Here is a 21,287-nt window from a genome sequence, read left to right as displayed (position 1 = left end):
AGGGCACACACACACACACACACACACACACACTCAAACCTAGGGGGCAATTTAGTCAATTTAGTCAATTTCTATGCAATTTAAACTGCAATATGCAAAATATAACATATAATCTGAGCACCCAAAGGAAACTTACACGGACATCAGGAGAACACACCAAAATCCTCATAGACAGAGATTGGTGTGAGGACCTCCATCCGTGGAGTTACCGAGTTTTAGTAAAACAAGTACATTTGCTCAAACAAACAGGATAAAAAAGACAGAAACAGGATATTATTATTGTGAATCACATTTTCAGGACATCAGAGCTGAGAATGCCATTTATGACCACATTTTCTATATACATTGAGCAATATACAATATTGTTGACACCAGGGAAACGCCAGTTTAACCCCTAGTTATTGTAAAAATGCTTATAAAAATGTTAAATCCCATTTTACTGAATATGAAAATGGCAAACTCAATGCTTGATGTGTTTTGGAAATATAATTTTAAAACGTTTTCATTTAATGTATCATTTAATTTAATTTAGTTCTTTTAAATTCACTCTCGTTGTCATGGATGCATATATATATATATATATCTATATATCAATAAAAAATATATTTAAAAAAAATTAAAGTTATATATTTTTAATTAGCATTAACCTGAGGACTCGTGACGTTACTTAGGTAGCTTTGTGTACACGTGCGACCGCTGGATGCGGTGGTGTGGCCGTACAGGTCTCTGCATGAAGGCTAATTAGCTAACATAGTTGCGGGCACTATCACCTGACGATGAAATCAATTTGACTGGATGTTCATTAAATAAGTAATAATAATAATAATAAAAACAATGAACGTTTGCATGAACTCGACTGACAGGCTGGAGGCACATCTGAAGTATGTTCCGCCCCTGCTCGCTAGGCCTTGCTGTGTTGAGCGCGTAACCCAGCGGGCACTAGGACCGCGCGGACGGCGAGCGGGAGGAGCGCCGCAGCCACAACGGTTGGGAGGAAAGGCGAAGGAGAACGGGGCTAAATGAAAACACGCTTACCTGCTTTTTTCTGCGGGATTTCGCTGCCAGTATAACCGCCGACGCCACCCAGAGCGATGTTCCGGACGCGTTTGTGATACATTCTTCAGGTAACGTGTCATTTCTCCCCCTCCCGTCCGTCTTTTCCGTGTGGACGAGCTATGTCGGAGCTATGAGAGGGAAGGTCTCATTGTATTGAATAGGATGCGGTTACTCTCCCCTAGTCTGCCCTGGCTAGGCCCACACTCCTGTCTTCTGCTCAGGTTTACACTCATGCAGTTGTGCTGCCTTACAGACAAGGCAGCTGTAGTCCTGTGTGTGTTAAATCCGGGTGTATAAACTTGTAAAAACCGCACGGCAGTGAACTGGAGCGCCGTATATATATGTGTGTGTGTGTGTGTGTGTGTGTGTGTGTGTGTGTGTGTGTGGTGAAGATCAACCAGTCCAAATGCTTTAGTGATCTGTCATGTCTCTACATTGTGTCCTCTTGTGTTGAGATGACCGCCGCGTGGACGGATAGGGCCTGCTGTTTTGTTGTTGTTGTTGTTGTTGTTGTTGTTCATGACTTCTTCGACACCAGTCTACCTTAAACCCCAATATCCTTCGGTAAAAACAAGCCTCTGAACTCGGAAAAAGATGTAGTTGTAAGGAAGCTAGCTATAGCTACATGTTCCTGTCGTCCGGCCAAGCCTTTCTCATTCAGTGGCTGAGGTGATTTTTACAGGGTGTGTATCGTCCAGTGCTCTGTGTTTTACTCCCACGCTGTTGCTCTCCTGGACCTTGGTTGTTGTTTTGACTGGACGACATAAAGAGCACCATGTACATGGAGGAAGAATACAGGAAGACCTAGCTTTTTTTTTTTTTTCTTTCAGACCTCTAAAGCAGGTCATCTTAGTGGTTTCAGTGGCCCTCAGCCACAGGTTTAAGCTATCACGCTCTCCTTCTTCTCCCAAAGTCATGAGACCTTCGCAGGGGCTGTTTGTGGCCCTGTGTCGGGGGAAAACTGTGGCATGTGACACTGGCTGGTGTAGTTGCTGGCTGCTTCATTCTATTGCAGCTTGAAGATGCTGAGGGTATGCACCCCACCCACACCCACACCCCTCTCGGCACCCACACCCCTCTCGGCACCCACACCCCTCCCGGCACCCACACCCCTCTCGGCACCCACACCCCTCTCCACCTTTTAGTGTCTCTTCATGTCCATTGGAAGGACTCGGAGATCCTCCGGCTCCTGTTGACGCAGTAACATGCAGAATTTCAGGAATGCTGTTTGAAATTTACACAGACACACTTTGGGCTTATTGTGTGCGTCAGTGCTTGGTGGGCGAGCCTCAGGACTCGGGAGGATGAGTCAAGAAGCCGAAAGAAAAGTTGGCGAGGAAAAGGATCCCGAAGGGCAATCATGTCGTACGCCTGGGCCTCCTCTCGCTTCGGGCCTTGGTGAGGTCTTGGAGGGGACAATCTCCTAAGCTGCTGTTTGAGTCATCCGTGGCACCCCGTCGCACCAAATTCCTTTGCACACACAGGGTTGTCCCAAGGCTGAGCAACGATGTTGCTTTGAGGAATTGCCAAAACACTTTAATACGTCCAATAACGCCGAGCATTAGGCATCTGTTAGAAAAATATTAGTGGACATTAGGCCGCGAGTTTTCAGGAAAAATGAAATTAACGGCCTGATTGCTATTCATCAAACCAGACATTCCCTGCAAGTTCGAGCTTGCTTAGGCTTTAATACATTACCGCACTTTTCTGTTCACTTTCCACCTGGTCACGCTCATCTCATGCAGCAACGCTGGCCAGTACCCTTAAATTCATATCATAATGCAGTGTAAATTGTGGGAAGTAGACATATGATAGCATGCTGCTTCTTCTGACAATAAGACGCTCTTTGTGGAGCCTGATGAATGTGCTGTGGAATGGGAATTCCCATCTTGCTTGATCGTCATCTCAATACGGGAATCATGCTTCTGTTGATGTTATGGTGCACTGTGTTTTTCTCCATTTTCTCCCTGGTTTGTGTGTAGACTACACACAAACACACACACACACAAACACACACACTTACACACATCACTGTCTGCAAACCAGGTAATTGTATTTAATGGCAGTGCATGGTTCAGCGCTGCTACATTTGTAAACCTAAAACTAATTTTGTGGTCATGCAGGTGAACCTTCTTCCAGAAGAAATGCTGTGATCTAATACAGGGTGACTTGGACTAGTAATATTGCTTGGTTTTCTGTGGCCTGATGCATGTAAAGCAACTCTTAGCTTATTATTCAGCTCTCTTATTAGGAGGCTTATCCATACTTTTGCACAGTGTGATGCTTCTGCCATTGTAATGTCCAGGCCTGGACGGCCAGATCTGCTTCTACCTGAGAGAGGAACTAAAAAGGACAGCACTTTGCACTGCTCATAGGTTAGGGTGGGTGGTATGAATTCAAATTTCATGCCACCGCTAATCACTACGTTCTCTCATAAGCAAAGGAAAAGCCTCCTAGAATAAACGTGCAGTGAGAATTCAGATAGAAGTGAATTGGTCTAAATTATAAGACTTCGACTTTTTACAAACTGTTGTCGGAGTCTTGTAACACGTTTCTGCCGCACTAAATTCAAGTAAATATGACCAGTATAGATGACTGCTGTTTTAATAAAGCTTGCGGCTGGTCAGTGTTTATGTACTGACAAAATCTACATACTCAGAAAAGCATATTTTAATGCTATTAAAGTAACTCTAAAATAGTCATGTTTGTCAGATTTAGCCACCCACTATATAAATAACCTGGAACGTCTGAATGTTCAGGGTAAAACTATATGGAGGACCACTCTCGCAGCTCAGTGTTGCAACTGTTGGCCTAATCTGGTCTACCGTATTAACTAACACAGATTTTAAAATGATATGTAATTAATGATGCTGCACAGCATTTCTTAACATAGCTTTTATGTAAGCCCTAGAACAGAAAGCTGTATTTTATATATAGTTGAAAAAGGACAGGTTTGGTTACATGGAATATACCATGACATACCATGAACCTCAAACACTGTTGTCTCTTCATTAAAATAACCAAATAACCAATAACCAGCAGGCCAATTCCAAACCCCCAAAACTGTTTTGCGACTGCAGCTATTCATGTGCCACTGTCCGCAGAAGGGTAACTCAAACTTGAGGAGATTGAAGAAGCTAAAGCCAGAAGAGTGAGCAGGTACTTGTGCTAGAATCTCTTCAGCTAACCCACACCATGGCGAGAAGAGAGAAATACTATGTGAAAGGATGACCGTTCCTGTTACAGTTCTAAAAATCTATATGCTATAAATGCTATACGGCTCCTGTGAGCTGTTGCAGTGACGTAAACCAGCCAGTGTGTTTCACAGCAAGGTTTTTAATGGCTGTTACTAATACTCAGCTAATGCATTCTCTAGTATCTTAAACTTCAGAACTGGCTTAGATAAATGATCTTTGTCTGATTTAAACAAGAGTGTTCAGGGCTTTAATCTTAAGATTAAAACATTACTTTTAAAGCTGTTTTATGTTTTGAATAAGGATGTGTTTTTTGAACTTCCCAGAAGTGATCTGGATGCTACCAGGAGGACTGGGCTGGATGTCTAACTGACATAACAGTGACAACTGAGGGATGTTTGACTGGTAGGAGGTTTGCAGAAGTTGTTTTTTAGCTGTTTGGATAATACTGACAGTTCTCTTCCTCAACTTCAGCCTTTGTTAATCCTCTAAAAATCTATTTTACCATTTGCAGCAGATCTCTAGAACTGCACTGATTGCTGTAGCTAACAAAGAGAGCGGGCTGTTGCTGTCTCTGCATGAAAGCATCATGTAGTGATGTATTCTTGTTGAGTAAAACACATCAAAGGTGTGTAGAGGGGAGGCTGTTCCTGCAGTTGAAGAATGATTTGAAGTTCATGGTTAATTTGTACTGTGGGTGGGGCTGTTTGTGGCTTCGCATTTTCTTCGGTGTGGTAAAATCCATATCATGGGAAACGTTACACCAGTCCCACCTCTCACCACTGGCTTGTTTTGCCTTGAAGGCCTGACGTGTTGGCGTTGTGATTGCACGAGACTGCTCCGTAGGACCGTGGTTCAGTCTCTGAACCACGAGGCATGAAGACCATCGTCTTGCCCTGCCACATGACACTGATTTGCATTGAATGGGGCTGGCCCCTGCAGCCAGAACCGGAATGATGAATGATTGAAGAGAGGGAGCGCGCGAGAGTGTGAGTGAGTGGGTGGAGGCCCCAGGGCCCAGTAGACCATGTGACCCCCAGTCAGGGTATTGGGTTCATTCAGTTGCCGCTGGCTGGCCGGCTGCCAGCTATGCAGGCATTTATCCCCCCCCCCCCCTTCCCGAGTAGCGTGGAGTCCACTGGTAACGCAGAGACTGCTCATGTTTAAGGGTAGGTCAGTGTTTTGGTTTTTTAGGTCTGTCACGTCGTGTTGTTGTTATTGCCTCGGCTCTCGCCGTTGTTCTTTTTCATCTTGCTTTCTCTTTTCCTTTCTCTCCGTTCAGCTCTATCCATCGCTGCGCCGCTGCAGCCTCTGTAAGCTGCCCGGCATGTAGTCGTAGTGAGGAAGACGCTGTTGAAAGTGACTAAATGTTGGCGTGTGCGCGCTTGCCACAGCCGATGTCGAAGGCTAGTGTGAGTGAGACTAGTTGGTGGTGTAAGACTGCAAGCAAGGAGTTGAGCGCCTCCTCTCTGAGAATGTCCTATCTGACTGAATTTCCTGTTCAGCTGCTTTTCGTTCCGTCTTAAAAAAAAAAAAAAAAGAAAAAGGAAAAAAAAAAGAGAGTCCTAAACGGTTCTTGGACATGCAGTTCTAGGAATCACCTTGAATTGTTTTAGTACCTTTTGGAGCGTTTACATGGAGGCTCTTTCAAAAGGTTCTTCACCTTCACACACCCCCATACACAACCCCATCTACAGCAATGGTTCTTTAAGAAAAACATAGAGTGAAAGGTGTTATTGTCACGAAGGCGCTACTAAAGCTCCTCCACAGTCTTCATGGTCCTACAGACCCTTGACTTCTTTTCTGCCTGCTTAGATCCTTAGATCCTAACTTTTGTGGGGCTCACAAGCACAGGGTCAGCGTGACGCAGCCTCTGCCCATTCCAAACTAATGACTTCCTGTGAGGGAGCAGCCGCTCAACACATTTGTGTTTATTTATGTGCGTGCCAGCCATTTAAGTCTTCCTCCTTTAGCTAAGGAAATCGTGTGCCGTGGAGTATTTAATCCTCGCTTCTAAACTACCAGCTGCCAAAAAACATGGAAGCCCATCATCGTTTAACAGAGTGATGCAGGATTTGTGAGCTACTGTTCCCGGGTCAAAAAAGTGTATTGCACATGAAGATGTGCGTTGCCAACCCCCCCATATTATTTAATTGTTTTGATATTATGATAAATATTTTCACATTTTGCATATTTGATACTATTGAGCTATATCATAAAGCTTTTATATTTTGCAGTTCCCACTGTGTTGTTTCACAGGTTTGTAAGTTGGTGTGTTTTGTGTACTTACACAACAACTAGTGGGCTGGTTGAAAGTAATGCATGTAATAAAACATAATAATACACTCTTAAAATGCATTACAATATCAAATACAATTGGTATGGAAATGCAGTGTTAAGTGTTCAGATGGATGATTTCAAATTATATAGAAGCCCCGCCTTGTTGCCATCTTTTGGTCTTCACGTTGTTGGGATGCGTTATATGTTGAGAACTTTATTGGAAGGAAAACTGTCGTTTTTACACAGTTCCTGTATATTTAGGCTATAGGGTTCTCATATGTCTTGTGTATGGGAATGACCTGCCTTATTACAGTAGTGCGGCACATAATATCAATAAGGCACAGAGAATAATTACCAACCCCTCTTGTTCCTACATGTTCATGTTGTCACAGAGCACATGAGAGGCTTGGTTGCTTCTGATTGGTGGAATTCATCTACTGGCAGTTCAAGCATGCGTTTGTTGTTTTAACTTGTTAAAGACAATATTATTATTAGTCTAGGCTGTAATTAAAATCGCGGAGCTGGCAGTTTGAAAATTCCACTCCTTTTTAAATGGCAGTTTTGATTTATTAAATGATTAATGATTTGGCACTAGTGGGGAACGGGTGCATGATTTGTGACCAATGTATTTACGGGACAAAGTGAAATTTTCGGTGAACACAACAGTATGGTTTTGGAGCACTTGTAGAGTTTGACCAGATGTTGCAGATGTGAAGAAAACTGGCAGGGCAATCTGGATGTGATCCATTTTGATCCAGTTTAAAGCATCTTCATATTTAATCCACTGATTGTTTTGGTTCTGTGAAAGTAACTTTGACTTCATTTAGATTTGTCTGAATTTATCTTTAAAATCATACTTCATACTTTTCCTCATTCTGTATACTTGTTGCATGTTGATTTATAAAATGACAATTAAAAGTGCTTTTATCAAAAAATAAATAAAAATAATGGTGAGCTATATCTTTTATCACCGTGCACATGTTGTAAGTGAAGGAAAAGCTGTTTCTAACTCTCAGCTCCCGTGCACAGTCCCGTGTACACATTCATTATAATGAAGACTGCCCTGTAATTGAAGGGATATAAAAATATCCAGGTTAGACCGGGACAGAGTGTGAACCGGCACAACAGTGATTTGTCCGCATACACAACAGGGCTACAGGCACAACTGTGTCCGGTTTAATGGGAGACATGACAAGCCCCAGGCTCTCTTTATATGTCACTAATTTGCTGCCTGTCAATAACACCACTGCTTCCTGTTGCTGGTGAGCACGGATGGAAGCAGGGGGCCTACGAGCTGTTTCCTGGACTGGACATAGCAACATTGATTCTTGTTTAAGCTGTGAAATTGGTTGTAAAATAATCAAATTCCAGATCCTCACAGGATGGGATATATTTGAATGTGTATTTCAAGAATTTGGGGAACAAAAGAAATGTATATTATAATGTTCTTAATGTTCTACTACTCTGTTCATTTCAGACACCTTATTTTCCTTTTTCTGAGTCCCAGTTTCCAACAACAGAAATAAATAATAATAATAATAATAATAATAATAATAGTGAGTTAGTTGTAATGCTAAAGTATACTCTGTATTGTTCCTCCACAGGCATCTTTTGAGAAAAGGCTTCTTGCCCTGGCCCAAGCAAAGGACACTGTGGGGTTTGGAGCTGCTGCTCTCCCTCTGAGACTCTGGCTAGACAGACCTTATACCTCTGGCCAGCATGACGGATGTGGTGATTGTGAAGGAAGGATGGCTCCACAAACGAGGTGAGCCTTCATTTTCATATCAGTTGCGAAAGATCAGAATAGTACTGATGGACTGTATTTATTAAGCATTGTGGGTTTCATGCCTCTGTGCCAGTGTGTCGAACCTGTCCCAGGACGCACCAGCCGGTTCACGTCTTCCAAGCTCCCAGTACACCTGTACCGAATATACTGTGTTTGTAGAGCAAAAATGTAAACTGCCTGGTGGGCCTCGAGAAGTAGTGGAAAATCACAGACCTAGTTATAGTAATGTGTATGTTCAGCATTCTGGAGTTGATTGATTTTGCATCTTTGCCCTGATTTAAAAAATGGCCTGTTTCTGCTACCAATCTGCAAGCAGGATTAGTTATTCTGCTCAGTTTGCTAACCTGGATTCGGTCTGTAGTGGATAAGAAGGTCTGTCATATCAACTAACTGGGCAGCTCAGCTCGTCCATTTTAGTAGGTCTCATGTACTGGAGTTTCTTTTTCATCTTCATGAACCCCGGCAGTTATCGCCAGACTGAAAATCTGAAAACTTTTTATCAAGTGGCTTTTAAAGTGGGTATGATTTGTAATTAACTAGTAATATTGTGTTTGACTAGCCCGTACATAATATTGAGGACATGACAATGTGCTGTGTCAATGTCAATTTTTTCTTAGCACAGTTTAGAATGATTGTACATTGACAGTGTTTAAATAAAGCTTAGAGAATGAAAGGGTGGTAGTTTGCATACTGTTTGCACTTATTTAAATTATTCAGATATTTGTTCAGATACCAGCCCAGAGCTGAATTTCTGGTCAGAAGTTTGAATACACTGATCATGGGCATAGATGTCATGGCAATACTGAACAAAGCTAAGGCAGATTAAAGGTATAGCATGCTAACACAGGGTCAGTATTGTACCTTAACAAGGCATCTTAACTTCCTGTTAGTGATCATAATGAACTACAGCTGGTAGCCTCTGTGTGCTTTCACAAAAAGGGTTAGTTTAATAGCTGTCATTGGATTGACCAATACACAGTACAGTGGGAAAAGTCCAAGGAGCTCAGTGCAGATCTGAAGAATGGTTATAGATTTACAAGTCAAGTGTGTCTCTTGGAGCTGTTTCTAAATAAATGCCAATTCCAAGATCACCAGTTCAAACAGCTGTATGCCAGCAAGATTCAAACGGTCATCCTCGCTGCTGTGAACTGAGATCGGCTGAAAAACCAGTGTCGCACTCGACAGACGCCTTCAAGCTTGACTGAAGTTTGCAGCTGACCACACAGACCAAGAAAAACATTCTGGAGGAAATGTTTATGGTCAGATCAGACAGAGATTGCGTTGTTTTGCCACAGTTACCAGATGTATGTTTGGAGTTGGGAAGGTGAGGCATTGAACCCGAAGAACACTTTACACTGTTAAGCATGGTGGTGGTAGCATATTGGAATGGCCTTGCTCCTGATGTTAGACCTTTTGGAAATATGTGGACTGTGATTCCACATAGAGATTCAAGACAAGTTGTGTCTTGAATCTCTTAAAATCTACCTCATCTGTCAAGAAGAGTTGTTGTACACTCATTCTGGCCCAGAAAAAGAACAGTTCATTGAAAGTCCAACAAGTGTATATAAACATCCGACCAACTGTTTTTGCTACACCTCTGTGTGGCTGATATTACTTCTTGTGCCCAGTGGGTCATATTGTGTTGTCAAAGGTCGTTCTCAATTTCATACATTTCCTGTTTCCTTATAATCCATGCCTCTTGGTGGGTTTGTTATAAAATAAAGGCATTGATATCTAGTGGTTGGGTGCCTGGTATTGTGATAGCTGAGAAATGTTAGGAATATTTAAAGCAAAGAAAAAATTGGGGACCACATTTATAATCAGTATGTGCCAATACCCCCTTTGCAGGCAATGATTTTCCTCATGTACTTCTGCGATGATTCTTGGACTGATCCACATATCATCACTGATATTTAGGTGTTTTGATTAGGTGTAGAGATCATGCAAAAAGCTTGCACCTTTGAGGCGTGCTTAGGATAGGACTGTCACGTAAGGCAAACCATACACACCATGCAAGAAATTCCTTAATTCAAAAAGGAAAACTGCCACTGTTCTCATTTTCCATGACATCTACCAGTATCATTTATTCATTATTAATATCATGACTGCTGGAGAAATCTGGTAAAAGTTCTTGTATGTTTAATATCGCAATTTATATCGTAGGACAACAAAATATTGCAGTATCAGGTCAGATGAGACAGAGATTGAGTTGTTTTGCTACAGTTACCAGACATATGTTTAGAAGAGTAAAGGTGAGGCATTGAACCCCAAGAACACTATACACTGTTAAGCATGGTGGTGGTAGCATATAAAATAAAGCAGGCTGACATTAAGCTTTTGGAATGGCCTTCCCAAACTCCTGATATTAGACCTTTTGGAAATATGCGGACTGTGCTTACGAGTCGTGTCTTGAATCTCTTAGTCTTCAACCAGATGTTAAATGGTGTTGTACACACATTCTCTACTGATGTATTTAGTTTGTAATAACATGAACCGTGATGAATACTGTGTATTGTGAAAATGTCTTTAAATGTTGTAATATATATATATATATATAATTTTTTTTTTTTTTTTTTTTTTTTTTTTTACCGTATCGCCCAGCCCTACAAAAAGTTCTGTTGTACCTTAATCAGTCAACAGGACTTTAGGCTTGTTAAGACTGAATTTTGTTGTAAGGACACAGGAAAGATCATATATGTGCATGTCTTGCTGCACAGTAGAGTAGTGCACCACTGCTTAAGACTTAACCATATTCAATGGTTTTCATTTAGCCTTTTTTGTAATCGTTCGAGCAGTTTACTTGCAGACCTCAACTTGACCTCTTCTGTTCCTGTTAATAGCTATTTCTAAAATTCATTATGCACTACCTGAAATTCTCTTCTAGCTGATATAAGTATTTATAAAACTAGAAGAATTAAGTAGAACATTTTTGAGAGATCACCCAAACTTTTACCGTGTCATAAAATTGTATGAATATTATACTAATCTTGCTTGAACTGTTGTGTGTGTCTGTGTGTGTCTGTGTGTGTCTGTGTGTGTGTGTGTGTGTGTGTGTGTGTAAAATACATATAAATATATAATGTGTGTGTTGTATGCTGTGTGCATATAACATCACAGCATGTTTAATTTCCATGCACCTGATTACCAATACCTGCCTGTTAAATATCTATGCACCGTACACTCATTAAATCCATTTACTGTATTTATTGTGCTGTCTTGCATGTTGCACTTTCTGCAGTCTGTCCTGTACTGTATTGTTTTTGTCTGTACTGTATTGTTTTTTGTTCTCGTTTTTTGTTCTGTTCCATGTGGCACCCTTGTTCTGGAAAAAACACAAGTTCATTTCACTGTATTTGTTCAGAGCTGGAATGACAATAAAAGCCACTTGACTTTATTAAAGATATATATATATATATTATTACTGCAGCTTAATACAGCGTAGCGGAAATAATGTGCTGCATTGAAATGTCATGTTTCTCGAGAACACCACTCTCTAAAATTAGTGTCCCAGCTAAGATTTTACACATGAGTAAATATCGCAGGTTTCCATTTGCTTCTCACTTCCTGATTAGTATTCTGTAAGTGTGTTCAGGCACAAGAATGGTTTTCATTTGCCCTGACGGATGTTTAAATTTTAAAATCTAAATATCAGGCGCTGACCGATGTTATGCCATGTAGCAATAATCACGGTGGGACATTTTGTGCTCATCGGAGCAGGCCTGCCGTGCACCGGCACTCCACTGGACTGTTGGACTGTTGAACTCTTCCCACAGTTGAGTAACTTGAGCTCGTAGGGAAAGTTTAGTTTTGAAGTGACTGAATGTAAAAGGAGAAAGTGGTGAATCTAGTCTGTAATGGGCCTTACTTGCAGGCCGTTTTCATGTGAACATGTACCATCTAGGAAAGTGACTTGCCTCGTCATTTCTGGTTAATGGGTGTTGAACCGCTGTGCATTTCCTTTGGTTTTAGTGCAACAAGTGCTTTTTGTTTACGTCGGCTGTGAGTTGATTGACTTTGATAACGCGAGTCGGATGTGTAGCATTTGATTCTATTGAGAGGGAAAGGAAGTGAGTGTAGCTGATGTGTCAGAGGGCAGTGAGAGAATAGAGCGGCTCAGTAGGCTTCCCTTGTGCATACGCAAACACACTCACGCTTTCACGGAGCCATAACACTGCTGCGGTTTACCGAAAAGTGCAGATTGTGTGTGCATTGTTTTGATTGCATCAGATAGCTTTAGTATATCTCTACTGAATCTTTTGTGCAACTAGTGTGACCCTGATGCTAAAAAATGATAAACACAGCAAAATGAATATTTAATATACTTCAGTTACACTGCAGTCGAACCCCCAGAATGCAATATGGGTCACCAACAGCATTCTGTCTTCTTTCTTTCTTTCTTTCTTTCTTCTTTCTTTCTTTCTTTCTTTCTTTCTTTCTTTCTTTCTTTCTTTCTTTCTTTCTTTCTTTCTTTCTTTCTTTCTTTCTTTCTTTCTTTCTTTCTTTCTTTCTTTCTTTCTTTCTTTCTTTCTTTCTTTCCTTCCTTCCTTCCAAGCGTATAGGGCTTCCTCAGTGAGAACCGGGTCTGCGTAACGCTGACGCCATGCCTGCTTCTGAAACAGTGCTCTGAATTAATCACAGTTCAGCCTGTTCTCTTTGCCACTACACACAGGTCTTGTGGCGAGGTTGTGCAGGAGACAAAAACCTGGTGTGACGTCAGCCAGCCGTCTGGTTAAGCAGAGCAGGAAGTAGCAGGCTGGTGACTGGGGGGGGGCGGTGCTTGGCCTTTGGTAAGGAGGAGACGGTTGTTTAGATCTATGCTGCTGATTGTCAGCAGACCTTTCCATTCACATTTTTTTGCGGAGAGGAAGCGAGCTTGTTTGATTGTTTAGCTCGTATACATTTGGCAGGTTCTCTGGCGATAGTGCCTGGGCAGATACTATGTGTGTGTGTGTGTGTGTGTGTGTGTGTGTGTGTGTGTGTGTGTGTGTGTGTGTGTGTGTGTGTGTGAGTTTTGCCGCAGATTTAGAATCGCTATTTCCCAAAGTATGTTATACATACAAGGGATGTCATATAAGGGTGTGTGCAATCGTGTATGATGGGTAGCATTATAAATAGACTACACAAAAACCCAGAGTGTTGGCAAGAATTTAAATGTACTCTGTGTAACTATGGGAAAATAAAAATTATTTAAAAAACGATTATAATAATAGTAATAATAATAATTAGTGGCCAAAATAGATTGTGAATATGTATAATATGCATCTTGGGAAAGATGAAATCTGCTATTATTTACAGTATGTTACAGAATATTAGCATCACTTTTCACTTGGTTTTGTTTTTGTGATCGCTTAAAGAAAATATGGGTGACAAATCAAATGACCCTGTTTCATCTCTCGTCCCAAATGCAGTCAATCATGTGTGTGTTTAGAGTCTGAACTTTGCTTGTTTTGTTTAGAATAGGAGATTCTAGGCTACCATTGCTATCAAACACTGGACTCAGACTGTCACCAATCAAATGGTTGCAGTTTCGATCATGATCTGACTCACTTTACTCTATAAAAACAAAAATAGGCTTCTCTGTAGCTGAATGGTGGGCTAGTCATTTCTACCACCTTTACCTCAGCAGAGTATGTGGTATCAGTGGGATGTTGTTTAAATGATCTGCGGATATGTGGAGTAGATTTTAGCATGTATTAATAAGACGTGATTGGTGACAGTCTAAGTCCGTTGTTTGTTAGCAGCATTAGCCTAGCACCTCCTGCCGTAAAATAAAGAAGCACACATCCGGCATTAACCATGTGTTGGCTGATGGGCTGTATCTGGGGTCAGTGATGAATCTTCATGATTGGATTTTTCTCCAGCCTATCTCTTTGACTGGAGAAGCCTCATTAGAAGTCAACATGCCATTGTTAAAATCGCCCCAAATTTTCGCCCAGTCTAAATCCTATCAGGACACATGACACTACACACACACATGCATGCCCACTATCCCTCACATGCATGTCTCTCTCCCTCTCTCTCCGTCCTCCTTCCTCTCTTCCTCCCTCCCCAAACTACCCTTATTGAATGTTTTGCTGTCATGAAGCCAGCAGCTGTTCGCAGCAAAATGTCATCGGGACGTCTCCGTGTTTTGATTGGAGGGCAAACGTTCCTCTCGGCCAGAGCCAAAGGCCTCACGGTAAGCTGGCTTTAGTGTCACGTCACTGTCAAGTCACCTTTGCCTCAGTCTGCCATCGCGCAGAAGGCAATTTTGGCGTGACATTGTTTCTCCGTGGTCACTTTGCCCTAGCCGTAAACAATAGCAATACACACCTCTTTTCTGAGGAGCTTCTGACACATGTATGAGCTGTGTGTGTGTGTCTGCAGTTTTTGCATCCGTGTTCTCTCATGACCATAGATAAAAGCCTGTTTATCCCTTCAGAGGTTCTGTGGCGCCTTAACTTTGTTGCCTTGAGGTGCTGCTACAAGGAAAGCGTGTGTAGAAGAAAGAGAGCAGCTGTGTCCCAACAACGTAACCGCCCCGATGCTCCAGGAAAACGATTGCCTGTGTCCTAAAGGCCATTCATGCTTTGTAGAAACGGGTTTCCTGTGTGCCGTGTCCCGCTCGAGCCGCAAACTACGTCAGCCCTGCATTCCACGACTTGGACACCGTCACATGTTCTCTTCGGCTTCATAGGCCCAAAACGTCTCGGCCGCTTTCCCTACGTCTTTCATACAGACGCCACAAACGATTTATCGTATGCAGGGTTATTGTGACGAGCGATATACTCATGACCCAAATAGTGCAGTGGTGAAGTACCCCATATGTGTATTACAGAGCCTCACCCTTTAGCTTGCGTTTTCCTTGAGGGCAGAACCAGATAATTACCTATTGGACAAGCTTCTGCACAGATGCCACAAAACTATGTAAATCCAGTGGTTCTCAGAGTTCATTTGCCACGTTGGCACCTTTCTTCTGGACAAGCTTATGATGCTTATCTTCTACCGGAAGGTGCATCTCATCTGGATTTGGATTTTCTTTTTCATTTGCATGCACCCCAGCATTCTTTACCAGACTTCTTTTATTAGGTCAATGGAAAATACAAGCTTATTCCAAGTCATTTAGAGCATTTATATTGGTCCATTTATCCAGAATTATTTACACAGCGTACAGAGCAGCAACAGGGTTCAAACCATGGAGAAAGCTAAAAACGGAGATGGAGATGCATGGTTCTTTATTGGACAGCAGCGATATGTGTGTAGTTAATTAGTTGATGTTCTGTTTGTATAAACTATTGTTAGGTGCTGTCTTTTTGATATTGTGCACATTTTATTTAACTTTAAATAGTAAGCAAAAAGGGTCTAATCTATGTAGTACAGAAAATGTTTTTTCTCAACCTTTGTAGGTGCTCTCAAGAACCACTTTTTAAAAAGCTCTGTATTGAACCACATGCAAGAGTTTTTGCACCAATGCAAAGAACCTGCTTACCGTTTTTGAAGGTGGTAGATTGGAATGACCATACAGAAGAGAAAATGGTTTATTGAAGCTGAAGAAATATCGATAGATGGCTAATATTGACACATTTACATATTGTTGATATTCCATACTGTCAGTTGTTGGCTCGAGGTATGATGGTCATGTTGGCTAATTTGTGTTGAAGCTTCTTATAATTTCATAAACACTTTGATCAATTCCCTTCAGATTTATTTATAAAACACAATATTTTCACAATGAGTATTGTCACAAAGCCGCTTTACAGTCATCCGGGTACAAGGCTCTTATAAGCAAGCCAAGGGAATGGCGAAGGGAAGGGAAAGGTCCAAGACTCAAAAGGGGAACCCATCCTCCTCTGGTCGACACCAGATAGCACGACGGATAACGGTGCAAGAAGAATAACTGGACAGAAAGAGTGAGATAATGAAGAGCTTATGGCTAATGTGACAGCAGGTCGTGGGTTATGTGAATGTGAGTGTAGGACCAATGTTCAGTGAACCAGTCATATGCACAGCTCTGTAGTATCTAAAGCGGTGTGAATGATGTGATGCAAGTATCCACAGCAGGGCCGCATCACAGCCGGCAGCATGGCGGTGGAGAGCTGAGTTGGGCAGTACTGGGACAGAACATTCAGAGAAGCGGGTCTCAGAACATGGGAAAGGGATCGAAAGACAAGGGAAATGAAGAGGGTAAGAGGACTGTGACAAATTCCTGTCATTCCTTGATTAAAATATTTAGATGGGACTCCGGTCAGAAGCTGCAAAGCATCGTTTAAGCCACACTGAATCCTTTCCTCGTCGTTTCCACGTTTACAGTTGCACCGCAACCTTGCAGAAGAGCGAGATGACCTACCGTGCTAAATCGACTTAAAAGAACGACGTCCAAAACCTGCCCCTGGAGGGAATTTGCACCGGGTCCTACAGGAAACTCCTAAACTAAGAAGCGTTTAGTTGCGAGCTGTGCTACTTTGAAGCTCGCCTTGCGTGCTGACACCGTGGCCGACATTCGCCACGTCCTTTGCCAAGTGATGAGCGATCTTAGCGCGTGGGAAAAGCTTCCCTGGCAAAGTGGGAATTCTTGCACGAAATCAGCTGCATGGAGTTTGCCAGAGTTTGAAGGCCCTCCTCATTTGCTGCGCCTTAATGAGGGCAGCGGTTCCCCCCGTTCCTCCATGTTCTAGCTGTACGCTGACGTCACCCGCATGCCTTAGCCATGCCAACGCAGGCAGGAGAGGGAGCGAGCGGGGCAGAGGAGGTTTTACAGAAAGAAAATTTGATTCCTTTTTATCACAGGCAGAACGTCAGACATCAAAGAGGCCACATTCCACAAGCAGCACCTGGCCAAGAGCTCCTGCTGCTCCAAGACTTCTTGAAAAGTCTTGAGAGGGCTCAGACTTGACCACCTTGTTAGACTAAGAAATTAGCGGGTGGCAAGCGTTGATGATGAACCCAGCATTGCACTGTTGCGTTCTGCTTGTTTTAGGGGGAGCGGGTAGAGCTCTTGGTGGCTGTAAATAGGGTTTGGAGGAGAAGCTAGCACGCGGAAAGCCATGTGATGGAACCGTGCCGCCTCTCGCAGACTTCGTAAGCCTCCAGGTTTGTTTGATGTGTATCATGGCGTGTTGGTCAAACTCGAGCACGCTTGTTGGAACTTGTGCGCCTGGGCTTACTCGTTCCACTGTGGTCATATGATTAGTGCACACCTGTGTGTCATTCTGTGGAAGCCCTGGTGGTCTAAATTGAAGTGTGGGTGTGGGTTCGGATGTGGGTGCTCCAGGCTTTGAAACGTAGCCGTCTCAGGCTTTTGACGAAATGGCCTGACACACAAATAGTATGGCGCTTTTATCTTGTCTCTAGTCGTTCTCTCGCTGTCTCCGTCTCAGTCTCTCTCTCTCTCTGGCTCGTTCACGCTCTCTAACTCCCCCTCCGCCCCTCTCTGTGTGTTCTCTTTTTTTTAACCACCTGATTAGCACCGTCCCATGGCGGCACCGTTCTAAACAGCTGCCATCTTCTCAGGCCGGCCAGACCAGGCGCTGTTTTTCATTGTTCTTTCCTGGTTCTTTTTCACTTGCTGTTGTCTTCTTAGTCTTTTTCCATACACGCTTCATTAAAGGATGGCCTCCAGTTTCCGTCGGAAGCATCCATTACAGCTAAGATTGACAGACCAACATCTGCTTAGACCTGAACCCTCTCTGTACACCCTCCTTTTCCCCTGATGATGCGTTTCTCAAGACGTATCTCAAGACGTATCTCACTCGATCACGGATGTGATTTTATCGGGGGAAAGTAGCAGGCGAAGAGAAGTGCTGACTGGGATGTTTAGCTACGGCGCTCTGGAGGGTAGCGGCAGTGCAGCAGTCGGGCTCCCTGCGTGCACAGCGCTCTGTCTGGTGTCTGGAGGCCAGCGGGGTCTCTGGGCCTCGGGTGATAGCAGACAGGCTCCTGCTAAATGTGCTGGAGAGATGTAAATTGCCAGGGTGCAGCTGTCGAGAGAAGGGGGAGTCCGGGGGTTGTGCGTGTGGTGGAGGGGGGGGTTGTTTTTGTGTGTGTGTGTGTGTGTGCTTGTGTCTGTGTCCGTACCAGCAGGGCCCACCTCTGTTGCAGTCAGCCTGCTGTGTGCTTACTTTTCTGTGCCGAAACCTCCTGCTCTGCAATTGTGCTGCAAGACTAGGCCATTTTTCTCCGCTTTTGCTTTTCGTCGTCAACATTTCCCTTCATTATTTTACCCCCTCGGCCCCTGACAGGCTTTTCCTCACTTCTGTTCTGCTCCCTTCTCGCCTCCTTTACTCCTCTGCTTCTTATACAGTCACACACACTCGCTCTCTCACTCTCCCTGACCTCACCCTCCCTTCCCTTTTGCCAATATGAAGTCCCAGCTGACTCCTCAGATTGGAGCATGGTGGCTGCCTCCGATTGGCGTGGCACTCACCCATCCCACACATCAGTCGTCAGTGTTGCTCTTCTCAGCAACTGGTCAAGAGACAGCTAGCTTGCCAGGGCTTTCAGTAGTGCCCCATGGATGCTCCACTATTATTAAGAGTGATATGAAGTTCGGCGATTCCGTTCCTGTTGCGCCAGGCCAGAGGATGCCGGACAAGATATCAAAGAAATTCCACATTAAACTTACATTCTATGACACTGTGAAATCAGTGGGATTTCTGAAGAAGCCAGCCACACAGCAGCTAAAGCAGAACACCAGTCACGTGGCCATGTGTGGCACATTGCTGAGCAGAATGAGGAAGTGGTCTGCGCTAGCTGTGAGGGTCAGGCTGAAGTTTCTTTGGGCATTGCTTTCTGTTGTGGGCCCTTGAATCACGTTACACAGGTAGGTGAATGTAGCCTTAGGAGTCTTAGAGGCTGTTTACATCCGTCATGAACTGCATCTGGCTTGACCCCATGAAGAGCCAGGTGTAAGCACTCCCAGCATGCATTGTGATCAGATTATGATATGTTCACTCAGACCACATTCAGAGGTCTACATTTTACACAAGTATACGAGCGTATTACCAGAGCTGGACCACCTCGATGAAGTCCATCGCTTACAGGAAGTGAAATGGCCATAGTTTGTGTGTTGACACTTCTGCTTGTCTTTCACGCTCAGGCTATGTTTGTGGAGTCTCATACTCGCAGGTACCGGTTGGGTTTGGGCTTCAGTTTCATGCCAATGCAGATCTCTAGCTCAGGTTGCTCAGCCATGTACCGAGGCCTGGCCACTTCTTTATTACGAAGAAACTGTGCTCTCGTAGTTTAGCAGAACTCAAGTTAAGTGTGGAATAATGCTGCCCTTATTTCTTTGATCTGATTCGCAGCTACAGAGAGGCTGCTCATTGGAGAAATCATTAGTGAATGAGGACCGATGCATGCCAATAGAGCGTCACTGCTGAGCAACCACGCTTACTCCTCTCTTGACTTGAAGAAGGACGTAGCAAAATTATGCGAGTGACTTACAAAAGAGGTGTTACGTTGTTCTGGAGTTTTAAACATGATAGCAAAACATCCCTCGTATTAAATCATGCAGGTGTTCCTTCCTCTGAAGCTTTCCAACCCAGTTTGCAACCATGACAGCCTGGAAGATCAAGGCTGGCCTTCGCTCGATGTAACTTGCAAGTTTACGGAATTTCTTTTTTTTTTTTTTTACCCCCCTGTTTGTTTATTTGTTTCCTGTGCAGCAGCCCATTTAACTAATCCATGGACCACTTGTTTACCGAAAGGAAAAAGGAGGTGGGGGGAAATTTGAAACAGAAGAAAAACCCGGGGTGGGGGGGAAGGCTTCACACAGTGTCTCTATGGTAATCAGCAGGTGCCTCTGGCTGCCGAGAAGAAGTGAGGGCTTTCTTACGAGCGTGAGAAAGAGGGGCCGACTCCTCTCCTCATCCTCCTCCCCCAGTTTTTTCCTCTGTATATTCCATACCCCCCCCCCCCCAACCCCCTTTTTTTCTTGTAGCGGTGGCAGCGCCCACCCCAGCGGCAGTGGCAGAAAAAGGGAGAGAGAAGGAAAGGAGGGGGTGTTCCACAGGCTCAGTCTCATCCAGCTGCAGGGGAATGAAAAAGAGGCCAACAACAGATGAGATGAGGTGGGGGGGGGAGAAAGGATGGAGGAGGGCGAGAAAGCCGGAGACTGAGCCCGAACTCGTGCGAACGGTGTGGGACCATACACTCTTAAAAATGAAGGTGCTTCAGATGGTGCTTTAAGTGATTTTGACTCCATAAAGAAAGTGTTTGTTATAGAGATGGATGGAGAAACTACTACTTTTTTATTATTATTCTTAATATAACCTTTTATTCTTCACTGTCAATCAACCCACTCGTTTGCAGCTCCCCCCCAGCACTGCTCCCGACAATAGCAGGGGCAGGACTCCTTTGATGCATGCGAAGCCAGCCACCTCCCCTTTTTCTAGAACGGCTGCTCAGAGGAAAATGCTTGGGTCCCCAGCTCCACCGCACCAGCTAACAGATGCCTGTGCTGGCCACCATTGCTTAAGAGGGATAAGAGGAGAGAGCGCCATCTACCCACCACCCAGTTGTGCTCTCTCCATCACTGGCCGCTGATGACAAAGCAGCACAGGTCCATGAAGAACTTCACTCTAAGCCTATGAACAACTTTTTTGCTTTGTAAATGAAAGTGGTTCTTTTAGGATGGCATTTCTTGAAGAACTGTTTAAAGCACCATTTATTTTGAAGAGTGTAGGAAATGGGGGGGGGGTCTACTCAGGGGTGTAATCTCAGTTTGATTCTTTATGATTCTTTTGATTCAATTTGATTCGACTGAATAGTAAAGTTTGCCATGTTTCTAAGGTCCACTTTTAGTGTAGTGTGATGGTTTGTGTAGCAAAATCGGCAATCCCTTATATTTTCATTATTGTTTTCTATCCTCTCTTTATCCCTTCAACACTGCGCCTTTAAGACGGACATGTGTAAACTGGATCGGTTGCATTGGCTTCCCTGTGTTGTGATTGAGTCAAAAAGTAGTTCAGGCTGAATCACTCCTTGTAACTTCA

At 43.5% G+C, this 21,287-nt stretch overlaps 1 protein-coding gene across 1 annotated transcript in view; it reads left to right on the top strand.

Annotated features, from left to right (window-relative positions):
- Positions 1-974: 974 nt before the first annotated feature.
- akt1 (v-akt murine thymoma viral oncogene homolog 1) overlaps positions 975-21,287 on the top strand; it is a 64,131-nt gene continuing 43,818 nt past the window's right edge. The window contains exons 1-2 of the mRNA XM_072689761.1: positions 975-1,124; positions 8,135-8,295. Of these exons, the coding sequence (XP_072545862.1) occupies positions 8,250-8,295 (46 nt within the window). The 5' untranslated portion in view covers positions 975-1,124; positions 8,135-8,249. The remainder of the gene's footprint in view (positions 1,125-8,134; positions 8,296-21,287) is intronic.

The sequence above is a fragment of the Salminus brasiliensis genome, chromosome 10 (assembly GCF_030463535.1).
Source record: "Salminus brasiliensis chromosome 10, fSalBra1.hap2, whole genome shotgun sequence".
Taxonomy (NCBI): domain Eukaryota; kingdom Metazoa; phylum Chordata; class Actinopteri; order Characiformes; family Bryconidae; genus Salminus; species Salminus brasiliensis.
The sequence above is the reverse complement of the archived record's forward strand: the minus strand, read 5'-3'. Positions and strand labels throughout refer to the sequence as shown.